Source organism: Cannabis sativa, chromosome 4, assembly GCF_029168945.1.
Source record: "Cannabis sativa cultivar Pink pepper isolate KNU-18-1 chromosome 4, ASM2916894v1, whole genome shotgun sequence".
Classification (NCBI taxonomy): domain Eukaryota; kingdom Viridiplantae; phylum Streptophyta; class Magnoliopsida; order Rosales; family Cannabaceae; genus Cannabis; species Cannabis sativa.
This window is the reverse complement of record NC_083604.1, coordinates 51896798-51907925: the sequence shown is the minus strand read 5'-3', so window position 1 is coordinate 51907925 and position 11128 is coordinate 51896798. Positions and strand designations below refer to the sequence as shown.

The 11128-nt window shown below is 39.9% G+C and overlaps 2 protein-coding genes across 2 annotated transcripts; one reads left to right on the top strand and one right to left on the bottom strand.

The window, feature by feature from the left end:
- The first annotated feature begins 2061 nt into the window (after positions 1-2061).
- Positions 2062-3471, top strand: LOC133036987 (uncharacterized). The gene is made up of 2 exons (XM_061113776.1): positions 2062-2172; positions 3091-3471. The coding sequence occupies exons 1-2, from the start codon at positions 2062-2064 to the stop codon at positions 3469-3471; spliced, it is 492 nt and encodes a 163-aa protein (XP_060969759.1).
- Positions 3472-6171: 2700 nt separating this feature from the next.
- LOC133036986 (uncharacterized) lies at positions 6172-7458 on the bottom strand. The gene has a single exon (XM_061113775.1). The coding sequence runs from the start codon at positions 7456-7458 to the stop codon at positions 6172-6174; it is 1287 nt and encodes a 428-aa protein (XP_060969758.1).
- Between the last annotated feature and the right edge of the window lie 3670 nt (positions 7459-11128).

Sequence of the window (11128 nt, the reverse complement as noted above, 5' to 3'; positions counted from 1 at the left end):
AATAAGTAGATCAAGAATTTAGCACTAAAATTCACTAACTTATTAATTCTTCGTTGAATCCACGCATAGAACTTAGAATTGCACTCTCAGTATATAGAATGCTCTATATGATCCACCATATAGACACATCATTAGTTATCCATTGTTATAATCCTAATGTGATCAATGATCCTCTATATGAATGATCTACACTGTAAAGGGATTAAATTACCGTTACACCCTACTATGTATTTTATCCTTAAAACACTTCACCCCGTATAAATGATATTTCAGCTTATGTGAAATGAGTACTCCACCATTTATGTTCGTTTGGTCAAGCTCGAAGGAGATCATCCTTTGCTTACTATTCGCCAGATAGAAGCTATAGATTCCATGTTTATGATAGCGCTCCCACTCAATTGCACTACCGTGTTCCCAAAATGTACCTATCACCCTGACCTAAAAGTAGGCTTAACTAACAATTCAAGGAACACGAATAGCCTTTCAAGATTGAGCCTAATCATAACAGGATTAAGATCATTTGATCTAGGATCAACTAGGCGATATTGACTTGAATAGATTTTACGGTAAGTTTAATTTAAATCTAAGTCAAAGTTCAATATCGGTCCCTTCCGATGCATACTCCATGCATCCAACCTGAGCTTTACTTTAACCAATGTTCTGGAAAGAACATAGCACTTCTCCAAATGCAAGTAAACTCTTGTTGTAGATTATCATATCAGTAAAACCCTGTGTCTGATAAATCTAGGAAACTTTATTCACATAGTCATGTTTACTTTCCAATGTGTTGACGGCACAATAAACAGGATCAAGTATGTGAAAAGGGTTTCAGATGAATTTATACATTATGTACATATAATCATGAAATAAATCATGTGAACCATGCAACGTTAAATGTTATTTCTGATCTATATTAATAAGTAAATCTGATTATATTGAAATGAGTTTTATTTAGGGCATAAAACCCAACATGGATATCATCAGTTGAGAATTCGAGAAGAGGATATTCCGAAGACAGCCTTCCGAACCAGGTATGGTCATTATGAATTCCTGGTTATGTCTTTTGGGTTAACAAATGCACCGGCAGCCTTTATGGATCTCATGAATAGGGTATTCAAGGATTTCCTCGATAATTTTGTAATTGTATTTATCGATGACATTCTTGTGTATTCTCGGTCAGAAGCAGAACATGAGCAACATCTTCGAATGGTTCTGCAGTGACTTAGAGATCATAAACTCTATGCAAAGTTCAAAAAGTGTGAGTTCTGGCTGTCACAAGTGTCTTTTCTAGGGCATATTGTTGGAAAAGATGGAATTATGGTTGATCCAGGGAAGATTGAAGCGGTAAAGAATTGGCCTAGACCTAAAAGAGTCACTGAAATTCGAAGTTTTCTCGGTTTAGCGGGTTATTATCGACGTTTTGTGGAAGGATTTTCCAAAATTGCGACGCTGTTATCCGAGTTAACTAGGAAGAATCAGCGATTTATATGGTCAGATAAGTGTGAAAAGAGTTTTCAAGAGCTGAAGCAACGATTGATTACAGCTCCTGTTCTAGCCTTGCCATTTGATCAAGAAAAGTTTGTGATGTATTGTGACGCATCAAGGCAGGGTTTAGGCTGTGTGTTAATGCAAGCAGATAAAGTCATAGCCTATGCTTCTCGGCAATTGAAAGATTATGAGTAGCGTTACCCAACTCACGACCTAGAACTTGCAGCAGTGGTGTTTGCCTTGAAAATTTGGCGACATTACTTGTATGGTGAAAGGTGTGAGATCTATACTGACCACAAGAGTCACAAGTATTTCTTCACTCAGAAGGATTTGAACATGAGACAGAGAAGGTGGTTAGAATTGGTAAAAGACTATGACTGTGAAATCCTATATCATCCTGGAATGGCAAATGTTGTGGCTGATGCCTTAAGCAGAAAGGGACCTGATCAGATATCCAACATGGTCATGATTTCCTCTCAGCTGGCCTCGGAAATGACTAGGGCAAACATTGAGTTGGTGACTGAGAAATTATTTAATCTGACACTTCAGTCAGATTTGTTGGAAAGAATCAGAATGGCTCAGTTAGAAGATTCTGAATTGGTTAAAACTCGAGAAGATGTCTTAGCAGGCAAAGCTAAGGACTTCTCAATTTCTGACAATGGGATGCCGTTGTTTAAAGCACGGGTGTGTGTCCCTGATATCAGTGAACTTAAAAAGGAAATTTTAGAAGAAGCTCATACTACCCCTTACTCATTACATCCAGGAACCACCAAAATGTATCAAGACTTGAAGCCCTATTTCTGGTGGTATGGGATGAAGAGGGATGTAGTGGACTACGTTACTAAATGCTTAACCTGTCAGCAAATCAAAGCTGAGCATCAACGACCGGCGGGGTTACTTCAGCCATTAACACTTCCATAATGGAAGTGGGAAGACATTGCAATGGATTTTGTGGTTGGCTTGCCTAGAACCACAGGAATGTACGACTCAGTTTGGGTTGTGGTGGATCGTTTTACAAAGTCAGCACATTTCTTACCTGTTAAGGTAACCTATACAGTGGATCAGTATGCTGATTTGTATGTGAAAGAAATTGTTCGTCTTCATGGAGTACCGAAGTCAATCGTTTCAGATAGGGATCCTAAATTTACATCAAAGTTTTGGGTGAGTTTGTAGAAGGCTATGGGAACTAATTTGAAGTTCAGTACAGCCTTTCATCCTCAGACAGATGGGCAATCTAAACGAACTATTCAAATACTTGAAGATTTGTTACGAGCTTGTGTTATGGATTTTGGAGGGTCCTGGAGTAAGTATTTGCCTCTGATTGAATTCTCCTATAACAATAGCTATCAAAGTACCATAGGAATGGCTCCCTATGAGCTGCTCTATGGCAGGAAGTGTCGTTCCCCAATTCATTGGGATGAAACAGGAGAACGGAAATACTTAGGCCCTGAATTAGTCCAGAAGACAAATGAAGCAATAGACAAGATCAAAGCTCGAATGCTTGCTTCTCCAAGCAGGCAGAAAAGTTATGCAGATCCCAAGCGACGGGATGTTACATTCCAACCTGGTGATTATGTCTTTCTACGAGTATCCCCGATGAAGGGAATCAGACGTTATGGAAAGAAAGGTAAATTGAGCCCTAGGTTTATTGGACCTTTTGAAATTCTAGAGAAGGTTGGGCAAGTTGCTTATCGGTTAGCCTTACCTCCTTCCTTGTCAGTAGTGCATAACGTGTTTCATGTGTCCATGCTGAGAAAGTATGTATCTGATCCAATGCACGTTCTGAGTTATGAAATGTTAGAGTTGCAACCCGATCTAACTTATGACGAACAACCAGTGCAAATTCTGGATAGGAAGGAAAAAGTTCTGCGAACTAAAATTATATCATTGGTTAAAGTACTCTGGAGGAATAGTAAAGTGGAAGAAGCCACTTGGGAATTGGAATCCGATATGAGGGCTCAGCACCCTGAGTTGTTCAGGTAGATTTCGGGGGCGAAATCCTTTTAACACGGGGATAATTGTAAAGACCGCATATGATTAATACCTTGAATTATTAAATAATTATGGTTTATGTATGAGATTTTATTATTATTATTAATAATACAATTATGGGAATTTATTAGAGTTCGTATATATTTATTATGTTATTTATGTAAATTTCTCAATTACTGTATTTGTGTTCGGAAGCGGTGGAAAGCGGCGTTGGGCCTTTAGAGAGTCGTATTTTGTATGTTATAGCATTGTTTTATTCCGGGGCATTATTGTATGTTTAATGGTATTGGTTATTAGTTGGGATATTTTGGTGATTAAAATGCCTTAGAAACCCTTTTATTAAGTTATTGGTAATTAATTAAGGGATAATTATTACCCTTTATTCATTTATTTTTATATTTCAGACTATTAAGAATATTACATATATAGAAAAGAGATATTATCCTTTATTCTTGAGAAAAATTAGAAAATCCTAGAAAAAAAAACCATCACTTTTCCTCAACCTTCTTCTCTCTCTCTCTCTCTCTCTCTCTCTCTCTCTCTCTCTCTCTCTCTCTCTCTCTCTCTCTCTCTCTCTCTCTCTCTCTCTCTCTCTCTCGATTTTTCCTAGGCAGCAAGGGCTGTGAATTTTCAGCTGAATATCAAGAATTCTAGTTGAGTTCTAAGGTTCCAATTCAAGGTAATTTCCCTTACTCTTCTTCCTTAAGCTTTCCTTAGCCTAAGTTAGTTTTTTTGAAGAAATTTGGGTGTTATGTTGCTGTATGATCTATGGTGGTTTAATCTAGTATTCTGGAGATTGTTTGATGTTGTTTGAGCTATTTTGAACTAAAATTATGGGTTGAATTGAGGTTTGAGCAAAGTTAGAGTTTGTGAACTCAAACTTAGCTCTCTAATGGTGGATTGAAAATCTGTGTGAATTGCTGAGTTTTATTGATTGGGATTGGTCTAATATGATGTTTACAGGTCTTTTGGAAGTTATTGAGAAGTTTGGGGTTGATTGGAGTTAGGGGGATCGGTTTTAGGGTTCCCAGCACAGAACCGGTCGATCGGTTCTGGGGGACCCGTAGAACCGGTCGACCGGTTGGTACCCAGTAACTGGGGTTCTGGTTGGGAATTTTTCCCGAACCCTAGTTTTTCCCGTTTTTAAGTAATTTAGGGTATTGGCATCCTATTTATCGATAGGGTTAAGTTTAGTTCCTATTTTAATCCCCGATAAGTGTTTAGCGAGTCTCTCATCAAAGTTTGAACATTATAATTTAGGGCCCTGTAAAACGTCAAGCTGCACTTCCACTAAGGCTGACCGGCACACTTGAGCACGGAACGAGGTAAGATAGCGTGAGAATATATATATATATATGAATGTATATGCTTATTTTGATTGTTATACTACTAGCACTAATATAAAATGATTATTAGAGTGTTGGTATAGTATTGCATGTTAATGTGGTTACGGTGTTACCAACACGAGTACCCAGGGTACGTCATGTTCGTGGTACAACACATAGTAATTCCCGGGAGTACAGTTAGGGCTCTACCAACACAAGTACAGAGTTGGTACTTTAGTGCATTTGGTACAGTAGTCGTACTACCCTTAAGAACGTTCTTAATCATTTGGTGAGCTTGGTTATTGAGCTCAGGGCGGCTTAATCATAGAGCCGGCATTGCATTACTTTTATTTATTTCTTGCATATCTTACTGAGTCTGTTGACTCATCAGTTTGCTACCTTGTGTAGGTAAAGGAAAAGCAAAGCTGGAGGAACAGTGAGGCAGAACTCGGCATGATTGTACATATCGCGGCAGTGCAACCTGGAGGGTTTCGATTTCTTAGTATTTTGGAGTCTGTATTTTGAGGATGCATGTCCGCTAAACTTTTAAAAAAAAAAATATATGTGCATAGTAGTAAAGTACTTTTAACTTGTATTTTGATACTTGGGATCTCGATCCATATGGTTATTAATATTTAAATTATTAAAATTAATTTTTGAGTTTATTATTTTAAAATACGGGCATTACAATATCCGAGAAAATAGCCATCATACACCTTTGGAAAGTCGCGGGAGCATTGCACAAGCCAAATGGCATCCTCCTAAAGGCAAAGGTGCCATATGGACAAGTGAAAGTGGTTTTCTCTTGATCTTCTGGTGCTATAGAAATCTGATTGTAACCCGAATATCCGTCAACAAAGCAGTAAAACTCTTTTCCCGCCAAACGATCCAACATTTGGTCAATAAATGGCAGCGGGAAATGATCCTTCCGAGTAGCATTGTTTAGCTTCCGATAGTCCATACACACCCTCCAACCGGTCACAGTTCGAGTAGGAATCAACTCATTGTTCGCATTAGCCACCACCGTGATTCCTCCTTTCTTTGGCACACATTGAACAGGACTAACCCATGAACTATCTGAAATCGGGTATACAATACCATAATCCAGCCACTTTATCACTTCTTTTCGCACTACTTCCTTCATAACAGGATTCAACCTTCGTTGATGCTCAATGGAGTTACTACACCCAGCTTCTAGGATTATTTTATGCGTGCAAATCGCTGGACTAATTCCTTTTATGTCTGCCATAGTCCACCCAATTGCTCTTTTATTTTTCTTCAGCACTTGTAGCAACAAACCTTCAACTTCAGCTTCCAAACACGCTGAAATAATTATTGGCAGCGTTTCATTCTCCCCCAAATAGGCCTATTTGAGGTGACTTGGCAAAGGTTTCAGCTCTAATTTTGGTGGTTCTTGGATGGAAGGCTTTGGAGGGTTGAAATTGCTTTCTTTCAACTCTAAAGACTCAAAAGATCTCTTGAATTTAGGGAAAGGTTGCATCGGCTCAACCCAAGCAACTTGGGTTTCTTCATCTTCACTCAAAGCTTCAAGATCTTCAAGAGAGCTTATCACCCTCTTATCCTTCCACACTTTCTTGTGAAAACTTTCAGCCACAATAGAATCAATAACACTCAAACGTGAACATTCTTCAATCTCATCCGGGAATCTCATAGCATTGAACACATTAAAAGTGACTTTTTGATCATTCACTCTCATAGTGAGTTCCCCATTTTGTACATCAATCAAGGTTCTTCCGGTAACAAGGAATGGCCGTCCCAAAATAATCGGAACTTCTCTATCGGCCTCATAGTCGAGGATGATAAAGTCAACCGGAAAAATGAATTTATCCACTTGCACCAACACATCTTCAATTTTTCCTTCCGGATGAGCCATGGAACGATCCGCTAATTTCAAAGTAACGGTGGTTGGCCTCGCTTCTCCAATTCCCAACTTTCTAAAAGTAGACATAGGCATGAGATTAATACTAGCTCCCAAGTCACAAAGAGCTCTTCCAACATCTCTACCCCCAATAGAAATTGGAATTGTAAAGCTGCCCGGATCTTTCAATTTGGGTGGGATTTTACTTTTCAACATGGCACTACAGCCCTCCGTCAAAGCGACAGTTTCAAACTCCCCAAGCCTCCTTTTCTTTGTCAAAATATCCTTTAAAAACTTCACATAGGTTGGCATTTGCTCTAAAGCTTCCACTAATGGTATATTGATGTGGAGCTGCTTTAAAACATCAAGGAATCTCCGGAATTGACCATCATCTTGTTGCTTCTTGAACCGTTGAGGAAATGGTAGAGGTGGCTTTTGCAAAGACTTTTTTGCAGCAGAATGCTGACTGGATGCTGTAACTACTGGGGGAATTTCAGCAGCTGAAGTTGCTGGTTTTTTCTTCATTTCCCCCTCTTTTTGGATTGAAGAGGGCTCTTTACTGCCTGTTGCAGCCAGATTTGACTCAATTATTTTTCCACTTTTCAAGGTTACCGCTTTGCAATGTTCCTCGCCATCTCTTCTTGGATTTTCGGTGTCACTAGGCAAGGTGCCTTGTGGTTTATTCCTCAAATCATTGGCCAATTGCCCCAATTGAACTTCAAGATTCCGAAGAGATGCTACCTGGCTTTGAATTACAGCGTCATTCTTGGCCATATATCTCTCATTAAGCTCTCCAAAGAACTAGTTTGAGAGCCTTGAGGTTGGTGTGGTTGTTGAGAAAAACCCGGTGGAAATGATTGCTTTCCTTGTGCTTGTGCTCCACTTGAACTTGCCCCTTGACCTCCCCATGAAAATTTCGAACGATGCTTCCATGCCGGATTGTAGGAGTTTGAGTATGGATTGTTGTTGCGGTTAAAGTTTTGATTACCCACATAGCAAACCGAAGCTGGATTTGAAGGGCAATTTTCAAAAGTATGCCCATCACCACAATACACACAAGAAATTTCGGCCCTTTGAATGGCAACGGCTGGTTGTACACTTCCTCCCATATTCATATTCTTCAAAATGTTGGTCATTGAGGCCATTTGAGCGGTTAGAGTGGTCAAGGCATCTACTTCAAGAACACCCGCTACTTTTCGACTTGTAGGAGCTCTATTAGTTGACCATTGATAGTTGTTGCTAGCTATCTGTAACACCCTAACTAAAATAGGCGCATTACGTGATTTTTAAACATGCTGTGCAGCTCGTTGCTAATCAACGAGGTTTATGGAAAACGTGATTAATTAAAATTTTTGCTTTTTAATTAAACTTATAAAATAATATTACAAAAGACTCGGGATCCCGATTACAAAATCATTTACAAAAAGATTTAACTGTTCATACAAAATAATTGTCGCCTAGCGACTAGTTACAAAATCAGCCTCGCTGTCCCGAGGATCGTACTCTCCAGGCCTAACCGCCCCGACATGTACAACCTTCATAAGCTCGCTCACGGTCCATCAGCTTTAGTCTTGCCTTTACCTACACATAAACGTAGAACTGTGAGTCGACAGACTCAGTAAGAAAAGCATAATAATATTCATACATTAAATCCGGTCATGATCAGACGCCCATACCCCTGATCATAACCCTAACTGCCGTGTCCAACACGATACTGAGTCCCACTACTGCCGTGTCCAACACGGTACTGAGTCACTACTGCCGTGTCCAACACGGTACTGAGTTCTGAACGTCCATAGGGACGGTACTATTGACAAATATCCTCCTGATCGGTCGAACCGGTCATACTCCGGCTGCTGGTCATACTCCAGCCTGTACCGACGGGATACGTCAATAGTACGGAACCACCAACCAAGTGTCAGCCTGATCGGTCGAACCGGTCATACTCCAGCTGCTGGTCATACTCCAGCCTGTACCGACGTGACAGGGTTGGATGGTTCGAAGCCAACATACATAACTAATGTAATCTAACAGGCTTCCTACATGCACGCTAAACATGTTTGAGCTAGAAATTCCAAACTTGAAACAAAGTAATTTACATGCATTTCTAACAGCTTAATTAACTTCAAATTAACATGCTTACATCTCAGAAATTATCAATAAAACACAGCAGTAACAACAACTAAGAATTCATGCATGCATCATCATCTTTTTATCAAAATTCAACAATTTAAAGAAGGAAACAAGAGAAGCTAACCTAGCTTGGATTAAACACACAAAATCCTTGAATCCACAAGAAAAGAAGAGCAAGAATCCAGCTGCTCCTAGGGCCGAAAAAAGAGAGAGGAAAAGAGAAAGCTTTTCTTGAAAATTTCTATTTTTTTGACTAAGTGTAGAAAATGAAAAGAAAATGACTTTTAAGGCAAGATACACTTAATTTCAGCCAAAACATAATTAAAATAAACATTTATTTTCAAATAATAAAGTCACTAAAAGAGAAAATATCATTGGGGCAAAAAGACCATTTTGCCCCTCCACACCAAAATCTCATAAATAACTCTAAAGGGGTATTTTTGGCAAATTCTAAATTCCCGGCCATTCCCGACATTCCCAATGTCTAAAAAAATCCGTCCCAAACTACAAACATACTAAGTTGTGATTTCTACTGAGCCAAACACCGGGTTCCAAAATACCGGGCACCGGAATGCAAAATTATGCAAACTACTACATGACATAAAAATGCATCTCTGAATTCAATAATAACAGCATAATAAATTATTTAAATGGCTATAAATAATTTCATAATTAATCATAATTAACTGCTAATTTCCAAATTAACTAAGCGGTCTTTACAACTATCCCCCCCTTAAAAGGATTTCGTCCCAGAAATCTAACCTGAATAACTCTGGATATTGAGCTCTCATATCTGACTCTAGCTCCCAGGTGGCTTCCTCCACCTTGCTGTTTCTCCAGAGAACTTTGACCAATGCTATGGTCTTATTCCGAAGGACTTTATCCTTTCTATCCAGGATCTGCACTGGCTGTTCCTCATAAGTCATGTCTGGCTGCAGTTCTAGGCTCTCATAACTGAGTATATGAGAGGGATCTGAAACGTATTTTCTCAACATCGAGACATGGAATACGTTGTGAACTGCTGATAAGGCTGGAGGCAATGCTAACCGATATGCCACTTGACCTATCTTCTCGAGAATTTCGAAAGGTTCTGTAAATCTAGGGCATAACTTGCCTCTTTTCCCGAAACATTTGATCCCCTTCATCGGAGATACCCGTAAAAACACATGGTCCCCTACTTGGAACTCAACATCTCTGCGTTTCGGATCTGCGTAACTCTTCTGTCTGCTCTGTGAGGCAAGCATTCTAGCTTTTATCTTCTCTATTGCCTCATTGGTCCGCTGCACTGACTCTGGACCTAGGTATTTCCTCTCCCCTGTCTCATCCCAGTGGATGGGAGATCTACACTTCCTACCGTATAACAGTTCATAGGGAGCCATCCCTATCGTGTATGATAACTGTTGTTGTAAGAAAATTCTATCAACGGTAGATACTTATTCCATGAGCCTTCGAAATCCATAACACAGGCTCGCAACATGTCCTCCAATATCTGAATTGTCCTTTCGGACTGACCATCTGTCTGAGGATGGAATGCTGTACTAAATTTCAGCTTGGTACCCATTGCTCGTTGCAAACTTTGCCAAAATTTGGAGGTGAACTGCGGATCCCTGTCCGAAACTATAGACTTCGGTACCCCGTGAAGTCTTACTATCTCTCTGACATACAACTCTGCCAACTGATCCACTGTAAATGTTGTTCTAACCGGCAGAAAATGAGCAGATTTCGTAAATCGATCCACCACTACCCAGATGGAATCATACAAACCCGTGGTCCTAGGCAATCCGACCACAAAATCCATCGTGATATCTTCCCACTTCCATTCTGGTAGGGTTAGAGGCTGCAACAACCCTGCTGGTCTCTGATGTTCAGCCTTAATCTGCTGACAAGTGAGGCATCTCGATACGAATTCTACCAAATTCTTCTTCATACCGCTCCACCAGAAGTACGGTTTCAAATCTTGGTACATCTTAGTGGTGCCGGGATGCAGAGAATACGGGGTAGAATGAGCCTCCTCAAAGATCTCATTCCTAAGTTCCACACTATTTGGAACACAAACCCTAGCTTTATACAAAAGCATCCCGCTGTCTGAAACTGAAAAGTCTTTGGCTTGACCAGCCAACACCTCATCTCTGATCTTCACTAACTCTGGATCCGTCATCTAAGCGACCTTTATCCTTTCCAACAGGTCAGATTGCAGCGTTAAGTTGTGAAGCTGACCTACCACAAACTCAATGCTGGATCTAACCATATCCTCTGCTAGCTGAGGCGAGATCTGAACCATACGAGCTACTTGCCCGGGACCCTTTCTGCT